This window comes from Dendrobates tinctorius, unplaced genomic scaffold, assembly GCF_039654945.1.
Source record: "Dendrobates tinctorius isolate UK_male_01 unplaced genomic scaffold, ASM3965494v1 ptg000265l, whole genome shotgun sequence".
NCBI classification, from domain to species: domain Eukaryota; kingdom Metazoa; phylum Chordata; class Amphibia; order Anura; family Dendrobatidae; genus Dendrobates; species Dendrobates tinctorius.
The window spans coordinates 13,724,468-13,746,789 of NW_027361932.1; the positions used below are offsets into that span (position 1 = coordinate 13,724,468).

At 48.7% G+C, this 22,322-nt stretch overlaps 1 protein-coding gene across 2 annotated transcripts in view; it reads right to left on the reverse strand.

The window, feature by feature from the left end:
- The window catches only part of PI4KA (phosphatidylinositol 4-kinase alpha), a 201,207-nt gene that overhangs the window by 24,060 nt on the left and 154,825 nt on the right, over positions 1 to 22,322 (reverse strand). For both annotated transcript variants that reach the window (XM_073559137.1, XM_073559136.1), the window contains 6 exons: positions 4,565 to 4,758; positions 3,994 to 4,084; positions 3,749 to 3,916; positions 3,494 to 3,547; positions 2,515 to 2,635; positions 1,388 to 1,517 (listed from right to left, as the gene is read on the reverse strand). In XM_073559137.1, the coding sequence (XP_073415238.1) occupies positions 1,388 to 1,517; positions 2,515 to 2,635; positions 3,494 to 3,547; positions 3,749 to 3,916; positions 3,994 to 4,084; positions 4,565 to 4,758 (758 nt within the window). The remainder of the gene's footprint in view (positions 1 to 1,387; positions 1,518 to 2,514; positions 2,636 to 3,493; positions 3,548 to 3,748; positions 3,917 to 3,993; positions 4,085 to 4,564; positions 4,759 to 22,322) is intronic.

The window sequence follows — 22,322 nt, forward strand, 5'->3', positions numbered from 1 at the left end:
TATTATTTCTAAACACTGTTTTTCGGTGATTCCTTTGTATCCCTATTCATACTGCACCCACACACACAAATGATACACCATTTGAAAGGTAAACTTGCCCCCTTCAGCAAGAAAATAGCCAAACAAACCACACATCCACGATTTGATCACAAAATACAGTTTAAACATTAATTTTCATAAACCTGCAGTAAGAAAAAATGATCTGCAGGTGGCACCACAGTACCCCAAAGCACACTACCAACACATTTGCAAACATGCACTGCTTTTTCGCTGATTACTTCGCCACACACACACACACACGATACACCATTTGAAATGTAAACTTGCTCCCTTCAGCAAGAAAACAGCCAAACAAACCACACATTGACGATTTTATCACAAAATATAGTTTAAACATTCATTTTCATAAACCTGCAGAAAGACACAATGACCTGCAGGTGGCACCTCAACTGGAAAACATTTTTTGGCCTCTACTTATCAAAACAATTTATTGTATTACCAATCTACATATACGAGAATACCGGTCTGTGTTCATCAGCTCATGAAATACATTTACATTTGAGCAGCTTGCTTTTTCTGAAATTGCCTGCGCCCCCGATGACCAATGTTCGAAAATTTTGCACGGGCCAAGCTAGTCTAAACTTATTCCTTAGAGTGGAATAAATCGTTTTCCCAAACTGTAAACAGTTTTGTGCCTGCATCCACTCCATTTGCCTAATGAGACAGATGGGAGACATTTGCTTTGCCCCTAGTCACATTTCCCGGCATACTACTGATTAAGCCATGACAGTAATGACACATCAATGCCAGATTTTCATGACATAAGGGACAAAGTGTAGCAGGATCAGTGATGCACAGAACATATCAGTTCCAGACGGATTTCTACTTTAAATGAAACTACTTGACACATAGTGATGTTCACATAATAGGAAGGAAGAACTTTAATATCAGTGTCATGCGCGCTGTAATGTTTAATAAAGTATGATTACGTTAGATGTCAATTGCCACTTACTTTTGATGCAAATCTGTACTGATTCAAAATATAAAAAAAATATATAGAAACCAGCAGAATGGCCAGACAACGGAGCTAAGGATTCAAGATGAAAAACTGTAAAGGAGTAACACTGTAGTTATTGGGGTAAATTGCTGGAGAACATTTCTATGGAAATATAGAATATAGAAATGTTGCCCAACCGTGTTACTCATCTACAGTCATCTTATACCCCCCCAACATAAAAAGTCTTGCATTCACTATACTGACTGCCAAAAGGTGCTGAGATTTTATATTAGTTCTGCCAGCACAAGTAGCTAGTGTTCAGGGTGCAGAAATCACCAAATAACGGCGGGTTGGACAAAAGTTGTAAAAATAAAGATATGAAAGGCTTACTTTATAATGGCAGAAACGTTGGTTATTTTATTGAAAAAGTCAAATTCCCGCTGGTAGAAGTCTTTGGCAGGTCCTGACAGTGATCCTGTGATTTCCTCCATGAGCTGTTCCAGCAGATCTCCAATGTCAGCTGTAGATGAAAATTACAGGCCATCAATATCAGATCGGTGGTGGTCCAATATCGTCAGACCCCAACTAATGTTAATAATCTATCCTTACAGTAGTTAATCAATATCATTGTAGTGGAAAACCCCTTCAAGGAAATGTGTTATTAAAGGGAACATGTCATCCCCTCCAGACGATTTTAAGTAAAAGAGCCACCTTGTGCTGCACTAATGCTGCATTCTGTCAAGGTGGCTCTTTTATTTAGGGTACCTTCCACCGCAGAAATAATCTTTTTTAAAATTGGTCAAACATACCTGATATTTGACAAGGGGGGGCAGGTCTTTCTCCATCTGACCGACGCCTCACATCCGTCACTCATGTCTTCTTGCGTTGTTTGCTCCGCCTCTTCATTTTTCTTTTCAAATCCTAGTGCCTGCGCTGTAGTATGTATTCTGGGGCATGCGCAGTGACCGCTGCCTGTCCTCTCTCATGACTTCCTATCGCATGGCCAGAGATCCCGCCCCGCAGTCACTTATGATTTATTCACACTGCGGGGCTGGGAATCTTGGGCATGCGCAGTAGTTATCTGCGGCTCTCATGCCCAAGATTCCCAGCCCCGCAGTGTGAATAAATCATACGCGACTGCGGGGCAGGATCTCTGGCCGCGCGTCCACGCAGGTGCAATAGGAAGGCCAGGAAGTCATGAGAGAGGACAGGCAGCGGTCACTGCGCATGCCCCAGAATACATACTACAGCGCAGGTGCCAGGATTTGAAAATAAAAATGAAGAGGCGGAGCAAACAACGCAGGAAGACATGAGTGACGGATGTGAGGCGTCTCGGTCAGATGGGGAAAGACCTGCCCCCCGTCAAATATCAGGTATGTCTGACCAATTTTAAAAAAGATTATTTCTGCGGTGGAAGGTACCCTAAATAAAAGAGCCACCTTGACAGAATGCAGCATTAGTGCTGCACAAGGTGGCTCTTTTACTGACAGATTCCCTTTAAGTTTGTCATCACTTACGGTCCTTTTGGTGTCCTTCTTCATCCAGATAAATGTTCGTCTTCATGTTCCAGATAAACTGATGAGCCAAAAGCTGGGACTTAGCTGCTGCCCACAGAATGTATTCCCGAACATAACCCATCTGCACAAATGATTGTATATTTTATCAAATCCACAATAATATACTAAAATAAAGATTCTCATTTTCATCTAACAATATGAGGTACATATTAAAAGAAATATTAGTGACAGCTAACATTTGAAGCGCATGGAAAAAAGCTTATCCACAAAAATAGCACATACTAGTTGTCATGATGGTCTTGATTTGAGATAGTTGCACAAGATTCTTTTTACCTTTGCAAATTATTATATATTATATACAGTGGGGAAAAAAGTATTTAGTCAGCCACTAATTGTGCAAGTTCTCCCACTTCCATTGTATGTCTTCCATTTTTTTTTATTATTGCTCCCACAGTTGATTTCATCACATATAAGCTGCTTGCCTAGTGCAGATTCAGCCTTCCCAGCCTGGTGCAGGGCTACAATTTTGTTTCTGGTGTCCTTCGACAGCTCTTTGGTCTTCACCATAGTGGAGTTTGGAGTGTGACTGTTTGAGGTTGTGGACAGGTGTCTTTAATACTGATAAGTTCAAACAGGTGCTATTACTACATGTGGCGGACAGAGGAGCCTCTTAAAGAAGTTACAGGTCTGTGAGAGCCAGAAATCTTGTATGTTTTTAGGTGACCAAATACTTATTTTCCACCATAATTTGCAAAATAAATCTTGCCAAATCAGACAAGGTGATTTTCTGGATTTGTTTTCTCATTTTGACTCTCATAGTTGTGGTCTGCCTATGATGTCAATTACAGGCCTCTCTCAACCTTTTAAGTGGGCGAACTTGCACAATTGGTGGCTGACTAAATACTTTTTCCCGTGTGTGTGTGTGTGATATATATTACTTCTATTCATTCAGAACATTTGACAATATACAACAACTCACCTTGTCATACCTCAGAGCTTGAACGATTTGTGGAATGTAAAAAAGAATGGCATCCTGAAAATGAAAAGAGAAAAAAAAACACAACTCGCAAAAGTTGAGCAAATTAGGAGGTCAAAGGCTAAAAAGATATATAAAGTATATAAGTATATAAAGATAAAGCGGGGGCACAGCAAGAAGGAAAAACATGAAAACGTAAGACTCAGCTTTGAAGACTGCAAGTAAAAAAAGCATAACACAGGATGGTTGAGTCATTACCGGAGGGAATGATCGCAGTACTTTCACCCCATATTGGGCAGTTAGTGGATGTGGAGGGTACATGCTGGAGAAATAAGACAGTCCAGTAGGAGGGTCAGTTGGTGCCCAACATAGAATATGGCTAAGCTCAGGAGCATCTGCATCTATCGTGTGCCATGTTACCAGGTACTGAAAGACAAAATCACTTATCAATGATGTACAAATGAAAATGCCCAGATGGCATGTCTGCTCTACACCACACTCACTTTGATCGCCTCTGGAATGTCACTGACAGCACCTGGGTCCAGTCTCACTAACCGGGTGACTTCTCCAGCAATAGCTTCAGTGTTTTTAAATCTGCAAACAAAAGATGGCCCCTTAAAATAATGGTAAAAAGAATAAAATACATTTTTTTCATTGTTGTTTCAAAATTTCTAGTGACTTTGACAACCGTTGCGTGAACAATTTTTGCTTGATACCTATGCTACAGAAGCGAATGGATTAGCACTGCGACACCTACACTACTGCACTGTTGCAAAAACCATAATGTGCAACCCATTCACTTCTATAGCACTAACAAGGAGCAGCGGGCTTGAGCAAACCTCTGTTGCGCGACAACGGTCGAGGCCAAATTCGCCGTGTAGCTCTAGCCTAAGAGGTGTCCTGGGGAAAAGGGTCTTCTCTGAAGACCATCTGTTAACCAAAAACAAGACAATCCTCATATACAAAAGACACAGAGCCCTCCTATTAGTGTGGAGTCCCGAAGCCAGAGGAATCCATCACTAGTTGCAAGTAAACATTACTAGTGTGTCTTATCTGTAAGAAAGAAACCTTCACCTTGTAGGTAACTGAACTGCTAGATGAGGGGAAATACTCCAAGCCAGATTAACATTGTCTTTCCATTGCTTTTCGCTAAGACTGATGTACTTAGATCTCCAGTTTGCAACACTGTTTTCTCCTGTTTGATCCAACTCCAACTCAGGAGCAGAAAGAGGGTTGTACCATGTAGTTAACCGGTCAATTTCAGTGGCCTAGGAAAGTACATAAAAAAAAAAGTTTGCTCAAGTAAGTATAAATAAGTCGATAATCAGCGCTTTGTAATGATCAGATGTTTATTCTATACAGACAGTAGCTATGGCTTAGCTAAAATCATGATTTGAAGTAGAAATCTGTGTAAAAGGGAATGTGTAGTCAGAAAAAGACCTATTGTCTAAATTAGGTTTTTATGTATTTATGTACAAATATATTGTAAAAAAAAAACAAACAAAAAAAAACAACAATATAGAATGATTTTTTATTCATCACATCTCCATTAAAAAAACAAAATTGGTAATCTTGCAATTTTCACAGTGGGCACTGGGGTTTGTCCTTTCATGAAGAGTTATCAGCAGGCTCATTATCAACAGAGGAAAGATTAGAGTGACTGATAACACCCCTACACAGCTAATATCACAATAAGAGATGCCACAGGTGAGCCTTCGCCCCCTCTTCTTCCCGATAACTTTTCCAAACGCTCATTAGATGCTTCAATTAAAAAAAGGTACCGTATTTTTTGGACTATAAAATGCACTTTTTTCCTCCAAAAATGTGAAAGAAAATGGGGCGTGCGTCTTATAGTCTGGATATACTGGCTGCGATGGGGAGGTGGGGGAGCGGTGTCGGCGGAGCAGCGGCTCACAAAGGCAGGAACCGGCTGCTCGGCTAACTCCTGTGCCCACTGCTAAAGAGAAATATTCACTGCATTCCACACCCATGGGCGTGGAGGGCAATGAATATTCATTTCTCTTTAACCCCTTCATGACCAAGCCTATTTTGACCTTAACGACCAGGCCATTTTGTGCAATTCTGACCACTGTCCCTTTATGAGGTAATAACTCTGGAACGCTTCAACGCATCCTAGCGATTCCGAGATAGTTTTTTCGTGACATATTGGACTTCATGTTAGTGGTAGATTTAGGTCGATAATTTTTGTGTTTATTTGTGAAAAAAATCGGAAATTTGGCGAAAATTTTGCAATTGTCAAATTTTGAATTTTTACTCTGATAAGCCAGAGAGTTATGTGACACAAAATAGTTACTAAATAACATTTCCCACATGTCTACTTTACATCAACACAATTTTGGAAACAAAATTTATTTTTGTTAGGAAGTTATAAGGGTTAAAAGTTGACCAGTAATTTCTCATTTTTACAACAAAATTTATAAAACCATTTTTTTTAGGGACCACCTCACATTTGAAGTCACTTTGAGGGATCTATATGTCAGAAAATATCCAAAAGTGACACCATTCTAAAAACGGCACCCCTCAAGCTACTCAAAACTACATTCAAGAAGATTATTAACCCTTCAGGTGCTTCACAGGAGCTAAAGCAACATGGAAGGAAAAAATGGACATTTTAATTTTTCCAACAAAAATTTTTTTTAGTATCAATTTTTTCATTTTCACATGGGCAACAGGATAAAATGGATGCTAAAATTTGTTGGGCAATTTCTCCTGAGCACATCAATACCTCATATGTGGTCATAAACCACTGTTTGGCCGCACGGCAGGGCTCAGAAGGGAAGGAGCTTTTGAATGAAAAATATGCTTGAATATTTAGCGGTTGCCATGTCGCGTTTGGAGAGCTCCTGTGTGCCTAAACATTGGAGCTCCCCCACAAGTGACCCCATTTTGGAAACTAGACCCTCCAAGAAACTTATCTAGATGCATAGTGAGCACCTTGAACCCCCAGGTGCTTCACAAATTGATCTGTAAAAAAGAAAAAGTACTTTTTTTTTCCACAAAAATTTTGCTTTAGCCTCAATTTTTTCATTTTCACATGGGCAACAGGATAAAATGGATCCTAAAATTTGTTGGGCAAATTCTCCTGAGTACACCAATACCTCATATGTGGTCATAAACCACTGTTTGGCCGCACGGCATGGCTCAGAAGGGAATGGAAAATTAGCTCCAATCATTAGCGGACACCATGTCGCTAATGGAAAGTATGTAGTGTACGTCAGGTTGGTGTGTGTGGTGTAGTATACACCACACACACACACCCCAAACTGATGTACACTACGCCACACACACCAACCTGACACACTACACCACACATACCAACTTGACACACTACGTCAGGCTGATGTGCGTGGTGTAGTGTATGTCAGATTGGTGTGCATGGTGTGGTGTAGTGTACGTCAGGTTGGTGTGTGTGCTATAGTATACACCAAACACATACCAACCTGGCGTACACTACGCCACACACACCATCCTGATGTACACTACGCCACACACACCAACCTGACACACTATGTCAGGTTGATGTGCGTGGTGTAGTGTATGTCAGGTTGGTGTGCGTGGTGTGGTGTAGTGTACGTCAGGTTGGTGTGTGGTGGATGTAGTGAGGTGGTATTTATCATTGAATCATATGCACTTGTACGCCACTCCATGCATGGTGGCTGTCTATTTGCCTGGGGGTCTCTGTTCTTTCATCCTGTGGTGTTGTTTCTTTCATGATTTTATCTATCATCTTACTTGTATGCATTAAATAAATAAAAATTATGATTTTTTTACTCTGTCCACCCGTTTGCTCTGTTTTCCTCCTTGCATGCATAGATTGACTTTGGAGTGGGTGCTTTTGGGCTTTCCTGCCTAAGGGGGGCTGTTTGTACAGCCTCACCTTTTTGTTGACATTTTGATAATGTCACTGAGGTTTGTGCGTATAATAGTATACACCAAACACACACCAACCTGGCGTACATTACGCCACACACACCAACCTGACGTACACTACGCCACACACACCAACCTGACACACTACGTCAGGTTGATGTGCATGGTGTAGTGTATGTCAGGTTGGTGTGCGTGGTGTGGTGTAGTGTACGTCAAGTTGGTGTGTGTGGTATAGTACACACCAAACACACACCAACCTGGCGTACACTACTCCACACACACTAACCTGACACACTACGTCAGGTTGATGTGCGTGGTGTAGTGTAGTGTACGTCAGGTTGGTGTGTGTGGTATAGTACACACCAAACACACACCAACCTGACGTACACTACGCCACACACACACCAACCTGACGTACACTACGCCACACACACCAACCTGACGTACTGCGTCAGGTTGATGTGCGTGGTGTAGTGTATGTCAGGTTGGTGTGCGTGGTGTAGTGTAGTGTACGTCAGGTTGGTGTGTGTGGTGTTGTGTATGTCAGGCTGGTGTGGGTGAGTTCTGTCGTGGAATGTCAGGATGTGTTTAGTCCACGGACGTGTGATGAATTCTGAAACATTCATTCAAACACAGTCCAGGTTTGTCGGAACACGTTTCGCATTGGAAACCAGTTTCCCTTCTTGTCCCCCTTTTATAGCACACCCGGCACCTTTTTTTTTTTCTCTCCTCACGGGGAAAATGTTGCCCTGGTACCATACGGGAAACTTGAGTTCCAGGGGTGCTGGGCCACGCTCCGTCCTCGTCTCCAAAAATCATGGCCTTTATCACCGCCTCCTGGAACTCAAGGAAGGCATGGTTCTGGCCTGCACATCGTGATAGCACGCATGCGTTATACAGTGCCATTTATACGAGGTGCACAGACAGTTTTTTGTACCACACCGTCGCCTTCCGCATGGCACTATAAGGCTGGAGGACTTGATCGGAAAGATCAACTCCCCCCATGTGATGGTTGTACGCCAGGACACAGTCCGGTTTGTGGACTGGTGCTGGGGTACCTCGAACGGTGGTGGCCGTGGTGTCGGCACCATGGATTGTGGTCAAGATAAACACTTCTCTTTTGTCTTTGAACTTGACCACAAGCATGTTGCCGCTACATTGGGCTCGGCTCTCACCCTTTGGGAGAACCTGCTCAACTAGCGACAAAGGGAGACCCCTCTGGTTTCTGCGCACGGTACCGCAAGCGACGGTAGCTCTGGCAGAGAGGGATTGAAATAGTGTGATGCTTGTATAAAAGTTATCAACGTACAGATGGTAACCTTTATCAAGCATTGGGTGGACCAAATCCCACACTATTTTCCCACTCACCCCCAGAGCAGGTGGACATTCTGGGGGCTGGATCTTGGTGTCCTTTCCTTAGTAAACTCTAAAGCTGAGAGTGTGCCCTGAGGTACTCTCACACAGCTTGTAGAGTTTTATCCCGTACCTCGCCCTTTTGCTGGGCAGGTACTGACGGAACTGAAGCCTCCCTTTGTAGTGGACGAGGGATTCATCCACACAAATTTCCCTTTCGGGAATGTACACTTCAGCAAACTTGTTGCTGAAGTGTTCGATGAATGGCCGAATTTTGAACAGTCTATCAAAATTCGGGTCATCGCGCAGAATGCTTTCAGTGTTGTCCCTGAAATGAAGAAATTTATGAATCGCCTCAAAACATCTGCGACTCATAACGATGACAAATACTGGAGTTTCATATAAAATATCAGTACTCCAGTATTGGCGAATTTCTGGTTTCCTCACAATCCCCATGTGAAGAACCAGTCCCCAATATTTAATCATTTCTACAGAGTCCACGGGACTCCAAGTAGAGAATGAAGAAATTGGGTGTTGGGCGTACAAGTTTGTTTGCTCCACCATGAGACTGACGATTGACTCCGAGAAAAAGACTTTGAAAAAGTCTATTTCCCTGAAGTTGGCAGTCTCAAACTGGATTCCTGATTGGGGAACGAAATCAGGAATCCGTGGAGCAAAATTTTCAGGGACGGGGGTCCAGGAGGGAGAACTAGTGCTAGGTTGGGCGTGACTAGCACTAGGTTGGGGGAAACTCGCATTTGGCTGTGGGACTTCCTCCAAGGTACCCGACTCTTCCTCCAAGGCCTCCGACTCTTCCTCCCTGGGCCCTGGACGATTTCTCGTCATGCGACATCTCGGTGGTGGTGAGTATGTGTCGCTGGAAGAGGAAGAGTGGGAGGAATAGAGAAAGGTGGGGTCCTCTCTCTCACTATCAGTATCAGAGACAATAATTTCATATGCCTCCTCAACTGAGTAGACCCTTTGGGACTGGGATGACTGGGACAGTGTGCGTGTGGTTGTGTATGTGCAAGTGTTTGGTGAAACTTTACTTCAGGAGGTGGCTGTCAGGAGGGAGCTGTTAGGCGCGCGGGGAGCAGGAGGGAGCTGTCAGGCGCGCGGGGGGCAGGAAGGAGCTGTCAGGCGCGCGGGGGGCAGGAAGGAGCTGTCAGGCGCGGGGGGGGCAGGAAGGAGCTGTCAGGCGCGCGGGGGGCAGAGGAGATGCAGTAGCAGCAGGGGGAGATCACCGGGGGCAGAAAGGGCTGTCAGGCGCGAGGGGGCAAAACGGGGCTGAGGAGATGGAGGTGGATATGCAGCAGCAGGGGTTGATCAGGGGGTGATCACCAGGGGCAGAAAGGGCTGTCAGACGCGAGGGGGCAGAAAACGGCTGAAGAGATGGAGGTGATATGCAGCAGCAGGCGTTGATCAGGGGGTGATCACCAGGGGCAGAAAGGGCTGTCAGACGCGAGGGCGCAGAAAGGGGCTGAAGAGATGGAAGTGGATTTGTAGCAGCAGGGGTTGATCAGGGGGTGATCAGGGGTGGCAGGGGGTGATCAGGGGGGCAGGGGGTGATCACGGGGGGCAGAAAGGGCTGTCAGAAGCGAGGGTGCAGAAAGGGGCTGAGGAGATGGAGGTGAATATGAAGCAGCAGGGGTTGATCAGGGGGTGATCACGGGGGGAAGGGGGTGATCACAGGGGGCAGGAGGTGATCAGGGGGCAGAAGGGGGCTGTCAGGTGTAGGGGAGCAGGAGGGGGCTGAGGAGCTAGATCTGGATATGCAGCAGCAGCAGGGGGGGTGATCAGGTGGGCAGGGGGTGATCACTGGGGCTGAGGGATGATCACCGGGGCAGAAAGGGGCTGACAGGCGTGGGGGGGCAGAAGGGGGCTGAGGAGATGGATATGCAGGAGCAGGGGTTGATCAGGGAGGCAGGGGTTAACCAGGGAGGCAGGGGTTAAATCGGGGGGCTGAGGGGTGATCACGGGAGGGGGGGCAGGAGGGGGCGGTCAGGCACAGGAGAAAGGGGCTCAGGAGCTGGCAGCAGCAGGTGAGATTATCAGTGGTGCAGGGGCTGATCAGGGGTGCAAGGGTTAATCAGGAGTGCAGGGGGTGGTCATCGGAGGTTGGGGGGATGGAAAAAGGCGGTGGGAGAGAGCCGGTGTATACTTAGATCGCCGTCAGCGGCGGCGGCAGTGGCTATCACGGGGCAGAGCAGCGGTCAGTCACGTCCTTCCTCAGCTTCCACAGACGGGATGAAGCTGAGCAAGGAGGCAGCCATCATTATACTCCGCCCCTCCACATCTGATTGGAGGGCTAGCGTCACATGGACGCTAGCTCCAATCAGATCTGAGGGGGGTGACTAAAAGGTCACCAGGAGTGATCGTATTCCCGGGGGGGCGAAGCCGCCCCCCCCGGGGTGAAGTCTAGGTCCCCCTGCAGCGGCGGGTCGGGTGACCTTTGATTGAACTAGGTCACCCGACCCGCAGGAGCACGATCTTCTCATTACGCCACATAGGCGTCACTGGTCATATTGGTACCGACTTTCATGACGCCTATGTGGCGTCATTGGTCGTGAAGGGGTTAATGGCATTCTGGTATAATGGGCCCCCATCCTAGTCCTGGTATGCATGGTCCCATCCTTTCCTTATTCTGGTATGACTGGCCCCATTCTGGTATGTATGGCTCCATCAGAAAACATTAAAAAACATGGATTTTTGTGACAAACTCACCCTAAAATCCTTTTCTCCAAGACGCTCATTGGGGGACACAGATACTGTGAGTGTATGCTTCTGCCGCTAGGAGGCTGACACTAGGGGAAAAAAAGAGGTTAGCTCCTCCTCCGTCATAAACACCCTCGCTCCTATTGCGGGCGGAACTCAATTTGGTGCCAAAGCAGTAAGAGGACAACAAAATCAGCCTTAATACAGGTACAACATGTCCAGAAAAGGACCACCGTTATATCACATAACTAAATGCGTATTAATTAAACAAAAACAGAGCCAACTGGCTAATAGGGTGGGTGCTGTGTCCCCCAATGAGCGTCTCGGAGAAAAGGATTTTACAGTGAGTTTATCACAAAAATCCATGTTTCTCCTTCGCCTCATTGGGGGACACAGATATTGTGGGACCTCGTAAAGCAGTCCCTGTGTGGGAGATTGACTCACCGATCCAAGCTACATGCACCTCTTGTTTAAAGGTGCGCCACCGCTGCTTGGAGAATCCTTATACCCCAGCTCGCATCCGCCGAGGCCTGAGTATGACTATTATAATGTCTGGCAAATGTGTGCAGGCTGGACCAGGTTGCTGCTTTGCAAACCTGTTCTGCCGAAGCCTGATGCCAAAGCGCCCAAGAGGCGCCCACTGCCCGAGTAGAGTGTGCTCTGATCCCTGCTAGGATCGGCGTGCCTCTAATGCGGTAGGACTCCTGAATAGTCAAACGAATCCATCTGGCTATGGTCGATTTTGAGGCAGCGCGTCCCTTCCTGCGCCCTTCAGGGAGCACGAACAGCGTGTCCGTCTGACGTAAGGGAGCCGTCCGCGACACGTACCTCCGGAGAGCTCTTACCAGGTCTAACATGTGAAGAGCCTTTTCCATACGGTGCACCGGTGCTGGACCAAATGAAGGCAAGACAACATCCTCATTAATGTGAAATGAGGACACGACTTTCGGCAGAAAAGGAGGGGCTGGTCTGAGCACCACATTATCCTCATAGAAAGTGAGGAACGGAGCTCGGCAGGATAGGGCCGCCAGCTCTGAAACCCACCTGATAGAAGTGATGGCCACTAGGAACACCACTTTCCAGGAAAGGTATCTCAAGGAGATATCCTGAAGCGGTTCAAATGGAGCTTCCTGCAGAACACTTAGGACCAGGTTAAGGTCCCAGGCGTCCATAGGCGCCTTATAAGGAGTTACCAAATGTGAGACTCCCTGGATGAAAGTCTTCACCTGCAAATTGGTAGCAATTCTGCGCTGAAACAGGACGGATAAGGCCGATATTTGTCTCCTGAGGGAACTTGGGGCCAAGCCCGGGTCTAGGCCTGACTGGAGAAAAGCCAAGATGTTGGGGATCGAGAATCTCAGCTGAAAAACACTGTGGCCTCGACATCAAGCAAAGAACACCTTCCCGGTGTGGTGGTAAATTCGTACTGAGGCCGGCTTCCGGGCGCTAACCATCGTAGCGACAACCTTGCTCCCGAACATTGCCTGGGTTAGAATCCAAGATTCAACGGCCATGCTGTCAAACACAGGGCCCCTGAGTTCGGGTGGCAGACCCTTGAGAAAGTAGATCTGGGTGCCCTGGCAGTCGCCAAGGAACGTTGGTGATCAGCTGCATTAGATCTGCGTACCACGCTCGACGGGCCCGTCCGGGGCCAGCAGAATCGCCGGAACCCTTTCCGTCCTGATCTTTTTGATAACACTCGGAAGTAGTGGCAGCAGGGGAAATAGATATGGGAGGCGGAACTGGTTCCATGGCGGAACCAACGCCCCCACAGCGATCGCTTGCGGGTCCCTGGACCGAGCGACATATGTGGGTACCTTTGCGTTCACCCTGGAAGCCATCAGGTCCACATCCGGAGTTCCCCACAGTTGACAAATATGCTGGAAGACCTCAGAATGTAGTGACCACTCTCCGGACGCAAGACCCCGCCGGCTGAGAAAGTGTGCCGCCCAGTTCTCCACACCCGGGATGTGGACTGCCGAAATCACTGAGTGGTTTGCTTCGGCCCACTGAAGAACGTGCCCCACCTCGCGCATAGTTGCTCTGCTGCGGGTGCACCCTTGGTGATTCATGTAAGCCACCGCCGTGGCGTTGTCCGATTAAATTCGGACGGGGTGGCCTGCTAAGAGGTGATGAAACTGCTGTAGAGGCAGCCGAATTGCTCGTATCTCCAATAAGTTGATCGGGAGACACGCCTCCTGTGGTGACCATCGTCCCTGGGTTGTATGGTGGCGAAACACTGCTCCCCAGCCGAGGAGACTGGCGACGGTTGTTACCACAAACCAATGGTTTGGGGAGAAGGATTTCCCCTGGGTCAGAGAGGAACTGGTTATCCGCCATCCGAGTGACTGCCTGACTTGAGAGGACAGTCAGCACCGCCGATCGAGCGTGAAAGAATTCTTATCCCAGGCTGCCAAGAGGGCATACTACTGCAGGGGGCGAAAATGGAACTGGGCGAACGGTACCGCTCCCATTGCTGCCACCATTTTCCCTAGAATCCTCATCCCGAAACGAATGGTATGAGGGACTGGTTGGCTAAGAGTCCGGACTCCCTGCTGGAGAGCTAGGGCTTTTTCCTGAGGGCAAATTACCAACCCTCGGCAAGTGTCGAAGATCATTCCTAAGAAGGAGATCCTCTGAGCTGGCACAAGGGATGACTTCTTCGCATTGACCAGACACCCTAAGCGGGCAAGAGTATCTAGCGTGATGCTGACATCTTCCTCGCGTGCCCGTATTGAAGGGCCTATGACCAATAGGTCGTCCAAGTAAGGCAAGACGACTATGCCTCAAGAATGCAGTATGGCCATGACAACTGCCATAACCTTTGTGAACACTCTGGGAGTCGTGGCTAACCCGAAAGGAAGCGCCACGAACTGACAATGTCGACCGTTGATGGCGAAACGCCTTTGATGAGGAGGAAAAATGGGACTATGCAGATATGCGTCCTGGATGTCGATCGAGGCCAAGTATTCTCCCTGCTCTATGGCCGATATGACTGAACGGAAAGACTCCACCCGGAAATGCCTGATGAATTTGTTCAGATGTTTGAGGTCCAAAATCGGTCTGACATACCCGTCCTTTTTGGGAACCGCAAACTGGTTGGAATAGGAGCCCTGAGTCCTTTCGTGCTCTGGCACGAGAACAATGATCCCATTGCGCTGTAGCGATTCGATGGCTCCAACAGAGCTCTTGCCTGGGTATCCACCCTGGGAAGACGAGAAAGAAAAAACCGTCTTTGAGGGTATCTGACAAATTCTATTTTGTAACCTGAGGCCACCAACTCCTTTACCCATGCGTCGTGCGCGACACTGAACCAGACGCGGCGAAACCAGAGTAGCCGGCCGCCCACCTTGCCGATGTCATCTGGCAAGCGCCTCGAGTCATTTGGCTGACGATCTTTGGGATCTGGATCCCCTCGATCTGCCTGTTGAGTTCGCATTCTCCCCAATGGGTTGGTTCTCTTGAGACCTGCCGCCCCTATCCTGGTTGGGGCGGCCTGAAGCGGCGGAATTGGCCACTGTGGTCCGCCCCAACCGGGGGTTGCGAAAGACCGAAAACGTGCCTAAAAAGGGTGGCGAAAAGGCGGTTTGACCTTTCGTTGAGGGAGAAAACCGCTCTTTCCTCCTGTGGAGTCGGAGAGAAGTTTATCCAACTTCAAGATTCCACGGCCATGCCATGTCCTTAACTATAGAGCTCTTCTGATGGAAATTGCGTTAGCGGCCGCAAGTGCCGAGCAATTGCCACATCCAAAGACGCATTGATTACGTAATCTCCGGCCATCGCGATCTGACTCGCGATTTCCGATCTTTCTACAAGGAAGCTCTTGCTCCTGCGCGACCTTGTTTAATGATTCTGACCATGAGATCATGGCCTTGGCTACCCAAGTTGCTGCGAACGAGGGAGAGAGCGCTGATCCTGACGCCTCATATACTGAGCACACTGAGCTATCTATGAGGCGATCCGTGGGATCCTTAATAGAGGAAACGCTAGGCCCGGATAACAGGGTTATAATGGTTAGGCGCGACACCAGTGGATCCACCGTCGGCGATTCCGTCCATTTTTTATGGAGGTCCGGGGAAAATGGATACCTTGCTTCGAGTGCCTTTTGACCCGAGAAACGCCTGTCTGGTCGTTCCCTGTGTCGCTGCACTATGCCCTCAAACTCAGGGTTAGAGGAAAAAATTCTGTGCGGCCGCTTCACTCACTTAAACGCCACCTTATGCCCCGTAGCCGCTGTAGGATCATCCTCAATCCCCAAGGTCTGATTGACGGCTTCTATGAGGCTGTCCACTGTTTCACGTGACGCTTGGAGTATCCAGGTCAAGGGGCTCGCCTGAGTCAAATTCTGAGGTCTGCTCGCTATTAACCACTGGTGACGGGGAGCGAGAAGCAGAACTTACGGATGCCAAGGCACCGGATGGACTGGGCGACACCGTGTGGATTCGTTTCCCTCGGGGATGCCTGGAGTGAGAGCGGCCCCTGCAGACGAGAGGCTCTTGTGAGGTGGAGGTCCCCTCTAAGGCCGGCGAGCCACTGTCCCTGCCCCCATCGGGGCCTGAAGGGACTCAATTGCATGAACTGTGACAGTGATAGGGCCCACTCTGGGGGGCTTGGCACACTGGTCGCGGTCGTAGGGGAGGACGGACACTGAGGTTGTTAGGCGTCGGATTCCGGGCGCTGCACAGCCTTGGGGCGGTACTTCCGGGTCTGCGGCCTAGCTGCGCTCCAAAGCCCGGGACTAAATTTATCCCCCGCCGCCCAGGCCTGTGGGGCGGGCCGCTGGAAGTGACGTGCGGCCCGGGTTGGAACCTCCAGTTGCGGCCTAGCTTCGGCTAAAGCCGCGGCCTCAATTTATCCCCTGCCTGAAACGGGGGGGGGGCGCGCGAACTCCATGGCGCCACAAAAAAATGGCGCTACTTACTGGCGCGGGCTTCTCTGCACTGTTCTGCAGCCACTGGCTGGTGGCATCTGACAGCTAAGGGCTCCAGCCCCGGATCTTCGCCGCAGGAGCCCTCCCAGGCCCTCTCCTCACTGACGATCCTCTTCAGCTTCCCAGCTAAGGTATGTGAGGGGGCCTTGACAAAATAGGACGGTGCAGGCACCCTAGCTCCATCTAACCCCTTCAGGGGGTGAGGAGAGGGACCGTCCGCCGCCTTGCAGCACCGCAGTCTAAGCATTGGTGGAGCAGTGGGGGCCGCACGGACTAGTCTTGTGCCTCTGTACAGCCCATGGTTTCAATACCTAGGGGTGGTCAGGGCTAAGTCTGGCATTGTGTCCCACGTCGCGGGAGAGGATACGTGGAGGGACACTCGCACGTGCTCGCCCGTTGATGGTTTGGGGAAATCGGACCCTTTCAATAGGATCCGTTGCCCCTGTCTCATCTTCATAGATGGTAAAAATAAGATAAAAAAGTCTGGGGAAAACGGGCCAGATATGTCCCACGGTGCGGGAGAGGATACGTGGAGACGATACACAACACGTGCTCGCCCGTTGATGGTTTTGGGAGATCGGACCCTTTCAATAGGATCCGTCGCCCCTGTCTCATTCTTCATGGGGAAAAAAAAATAAAAAGAAAAAGTCTGGAGCAAAACCAGACGTGTGTGCCTCCATGGACACTAAGCAAAAAACTGAGTTCCGCCCACAATAGGGGCGAGGGTGTATAAGACAGAGGAGGAGCTAACCTCTTTTTTTCACTTAGTGTCAGCCTCCTAGTGGCAGGAGCATACACCCACAGTAACTGTGTCCCCCAATGAGGCGAAGGAGAAAACCAACCATTAAGCCCCCGTTACACACTGCGATATCGCTAGCAATATCGCTGTAAAGTCACCGATTTTGTGACGTTGCAGCGATATTGCTAGCGATATCGCTGCATGTGATACTTACCTCCGACTGGCTCCCCCGCTGGTTATCGCTGATCGCGCGAGAAGCTGCTGGATCATTCCCCGTCGGTCACTTCCTGCGGCGCTTCCTGCTGTGACGATGAGCGACGCGTGGAGCCGGGCGGGAGGACGTCAGGATCGCCGCGTCTGACAGGTAAGTAGCGATCCCAGTCCCCAGCGATGTCGCTGGTGAGATCTGCCTGTGTGGCAGCTCACTAGCGACCACCTAGAGATGCACCAGCGATCCTGACCGCGTCATATAGCTGGTCGGGATCGCTGGTGAGTCGCTAGGTGTAACGGTACCACGTGACCGCCGGCAGCTGCAGGAGGTCTCCAGCTGACACTGTGCATGCTAGGGAGCAATGAATACTCACTGCTTTGCGTGCACACAGTCCCGGCGTGCAGAATATTGAGTATTCCAGCAGCTGCCCATCAGCTTGCAAGCAGCGCATGACATCCCTGCCATGCGCTGCTTACAAGCATAAAGCAGTTGCTGGCATGGGAACAGGACGCTGCGAGGGAGCGCCGGGAAGGTAAGTGTAATGTATTTTTTTTTTTTCAAAGTATTCTGATGGGGCCATGCATACCAGGATGGGGGTGGAGGCCATGCATACCACGTTAAGGAGGGGGCCCTGCATACCAGGATAGGGATGAGGACGATCATGCAAACCAAGGTAGGGATGAGGGGGGCCATGTGTATCAGGGTGGGGATGAGGGGACCATATATACCAGGATAGGGGATATTAAGTACAGAATTGACCACATTTTTTTTGCTTCAATTTTTTTTCCCTACTTTCCTCCTCTAAAACCTAGATGCATCTTATAGTCCAAAAAATACAGTAGTTCATTGCTGCTAATGTACATGTGGATTTCTACAGGAAGTACTAGTTTGAAATAGTCCCAGTGGCCAGTAAGAAAATTAATAGGTTTATAATTTTAAAAAGCAATCATGATATCATCAAGAAAAGCCAAAATGTTTTAAAAATACATTTAACACAAAAAACAACATTTTTTGGAACTCACCATAAAATCTGTTTCTCGGAGCCTTCAATGGGGGACACAGGAAACCATGGGTGAATGCTGCTGCCACAAGGAGGGTGACACTATACAAAAAGAGAGTTAGCTCCTCCCCAGCAGTATATACCCACCAACTGGCAGAAGGCTACTCAGTTAGTGAGAAAGCAGTAGGAGAAGCAGAGAACACAACAACACGAATTTAACAGAAAACAAGGGTGGGTGCTGTGTCCCTCAATGAAGGCTCTGAGAAACAGATTTTACGGTGAGTACCCAAAATCTTGTTTTCTCTCTCGCTTCATTGGGGGACACAGGAAACCATGGGACATCCCAAAGCAGTCTCAAGGGTGGGGAGAAGTATCATATCCTCAAAGCTGAGTTCAGGTCACTGCGAGTTGCAGGACCATTCTACCAAGGATCGCATCTGATGAAGCATGAGTATCAACATTGGTATATGTAAGAATGGAAGCCCATGTAGCAGCTTTGCAGAGCTGCGAGGACTACACCTGATAGCAAACTGCCCAGGAGGCCCTCTCCAAACACGTGGAGTGTGCTTTGCATCAGAGACGGTAAGCTTCCAGAATAGTGGAAAGGATTCATCGAGCAAAGGTAGACCTGGACACAGGCAGACCTTCTCGTATACCCTATGGGATGATGAACAGAGAATCTGAGCGCCAGAACAGGCTCAGTCTTGGACAAAAAGCACGGAGGGCTCTCACAAGGTCCAGTTTGTTCGAGACCTCTCTCAAAGAGAGTGAGACGGACGAAAGGATGTAAGTACGATGTCCGTAAAAAAGGAAAACCAGCTTAGGAAGGATGGAATTGGACCTAGGTGTCCTGGTGAAGAACCAGGTAGGGAGAGCGACAGGAAACGCCGCTAACTCTGTAACCCCACTAATTGAGGAGACAGGGACCAAGAGGACGACCTTCCCAGACAGTAACATGAAAGGTTCAAACAAGAGACTCTTGTAGGACCTCGAGCACTAGATTAATATCCCAGGAGGGTCGGTAAGGTTAAGCCTGCAGCACCTGGTATTCCCAGGCGGTTTCCCATCCAAATATTAACCAGTCCCCACCCTGCTTAGCTTCTGAGATCAGACAAGATTGGGCGTGTTTAGGGTGAGAAAACTCCTTGATGAATATCTTAAGCTGTCGGCGAACAGCCAAATTCCCTTTAGAAAAAATAGAAAAGGCAGAAACTTGTCTACTAATAGAAGAAAGGGACAGTCTGGAATTCAGTTCCAACTGCAGAAAGGACAAAAAGGATGTGAAGTGAATAAAACCATCGGAGCCACCCGATAAGTCTCACACCAGAGAAAAAAATGCCTTTTAGGCACGACGTTACTATGGTACATATGTAAGGATGAAGGCATCCTTGCTTTGATCATGGTCTGTACAACCTGATCTGAGAACCCAGGCAACTTCAAAACTGCAGCTTCAACAGCTATGCCCGTTATAAACTGAACGGCTGAGAAACTGGTGAAAGAGGGGTCCCTGCAACAGAAGATCCGGAAGTCTCCATGGTGTATCCACCAGAAGATTGAACAACTCTGCGCGCCGGGGACTTCAAGGTCAATCCATAGCGATGAGAATGACAGATATTTCTTCCGCCTTAATCCTTTTTATTATTGGAATCATTGATAGGGGTGGAAACTGGAATAGGAGGGAGACTTGATTCCAGGGCATTGCTAGTGCATCAGATCCGAACGCTAGAAGGTCGCGAGATTTGGGACACAAACTGTGGTTGAGTCTGGACACTATGATGTCGACATCCGTGGTCCTCCGAGTCAGATCCTGTGAAAAACTGATCGAGTCAGCGACCATTCGCCTGTGGCGTGACCCTCTCGGCTAAAAAATGTGCCGTCCAATTTTCCACTCGTAGGATGTGTACCACGGAAATTGCTAGGACACTCTGTTTGACCAAAGACAGGATCCAAGCGACCTCTGACATCACTGCCCGACTTAAAGTTCCCCCTTGATGATTGCAATAGTCCACAGTCGTGGCGTTGTTGAACTGGACTCGAGCTGGTTATCCGTGGAAAAGCTCAGGGGTTCTTGATAGAGAGAGAAGACTCCTGGGCTGACCATCGACCCTGGACCGTCCAATCTTGGAATACTGCTCTCCAGCCAAGAAGGCTGGTGTCCATCGTTACTATCTTCCGACGAATGGGCAGAAGGAACCTCTAGAGATGGACCGATTGGGGACACTCCCACCATTTCAGGGACAGTTTCAGGGATTGAGACACTTATTGAGGGAACGGAACAGGGTGACCTGTTCCATCTGGCTAGGAATAAGAGTTAAAGAGGACACATGAAGGATTGAACAAACGGGACTGCTTCATTGAAGCAGCCATCTTGCTTAGGACATCCCTGTAGAAACGGAGGAAGCGGGAAGAACAACCTTGAGAGACCGAACCCACACATAAGTTCTAGAAACTTTTCTTTGGGTGGGAAAATCATTGTCTGGGTGGTGGAACACAAGACGTTGTAGCGGAACCAGAGACAACCTTGTGATATAGACAATCCAGACCAGATGGGAGAGAATGTGTAGGACGACCCATACCCTTATCCTGGCACGCCAAGGGTGTTGCATCCTTGAAGGGTACGTTCTCTAGATAAGGAAAGACGAGGATGCCCCTGCTGCATAGAGTGACCATGGCTGTCGCCATTATTTCCCTAAACACTCTGGTGGCGTTAGCTATGCCCAACGGCTGCGTTGTGAATCAGAAATGAAGACCCTGATGAATGTCCTTCGAGCAGAAGAAGTCTTCCGTCTCCATGGAATCTACCATGGATCAAAGGGACTCCATTTTGAAGTGACGCAGGCGCACATATCCATCTTGAAGTGACACAGACACCCATATTGGTTTAGTAGACAGGTTTGAATAAAAACCTAAGAAATGCTCTCGTGTGGGAACGGGGACAATAATGGCGCCTTGGGAAAGAAGTGGACAGCCTAGAAGACCGGAATGAGAGAGGCAGTCTTTGGTGGACGAGAGTCGAAAAAAGGGACTAAAATTGAGGGAGAGTGGAAAAATACTGTTTTTTAACCATAGGAGACGACGTCCTGGACCTAAGGTGTCGTCGACTACGGATAGCCATCTGTCCTGGAACTGAAGAAGATGACCAACCACCCCGAGAGACCCTCTAGGTGGGGGTGAACCGTCATGCTGAGGAGAATCTGTTGAAACCTGACCTGGTTTGACAGGTCTTGAGCGCCAGGTCAGGGCTGGTTTAAGAGGGGTCTTTTCCTTTGTTGAGGCACCAGGAATTCGTCCTGTCGGGGGTAACACTGTGGAGTGACCCTCCGGAAGGAGCAAGAGGGGAACAGTATGCCGTTGCAAACGGTAGGCTCTCTGTTGGGGAAGAGATGTACTCCTTCCTCCCATGGCGATGGAGATGATCTTGTCCAGCTCCTGTCTAAGGAGTCGAGAGCTGTGGAAAAGAAGACCTGTGAGGGACCTCTTGAAGCGAAATCCGCATTCCAGGCCATGAGCTAAAGGACCCTGTGGATAGAGCTGACGTTGCCATCTGCTATGGCTGAACAAGCGGCTGTATCGAGGCAAGCGGACAAGGTATCTTTCTATGTGGCCGAACTCGTCAGCCAGGTTTGCCAGCTCGTCTGCAGGGGCACCAGAGATGATACCCTGGCGGGAATATTTTTTTTTATATGGAACCCCCTGCACTGTCGCATGATACCTGTCCTGGAGATGCCGCATCCCTCTTCACAGAATGGCGCTGGAAGACGGACTTGCGTGCAGACCTCAGGGCCAACGGACATCACCAGAAGCCGTAGGGTACGATTGCTTACAGACCTCGGGGCCACTGGACATCACCAGTAGCTGTAGAGTAGGATTCCATCTTCCTCTCCTGAGCGACCGGTTCTGGAAGGCGGGCGGCGTAGAAGGGAGCACCAGTCCGCATCTTCAGCTTGCGGATGCCCCAAATATGCTTCTTGAAGTGTTAGGAGGCATGGGGTC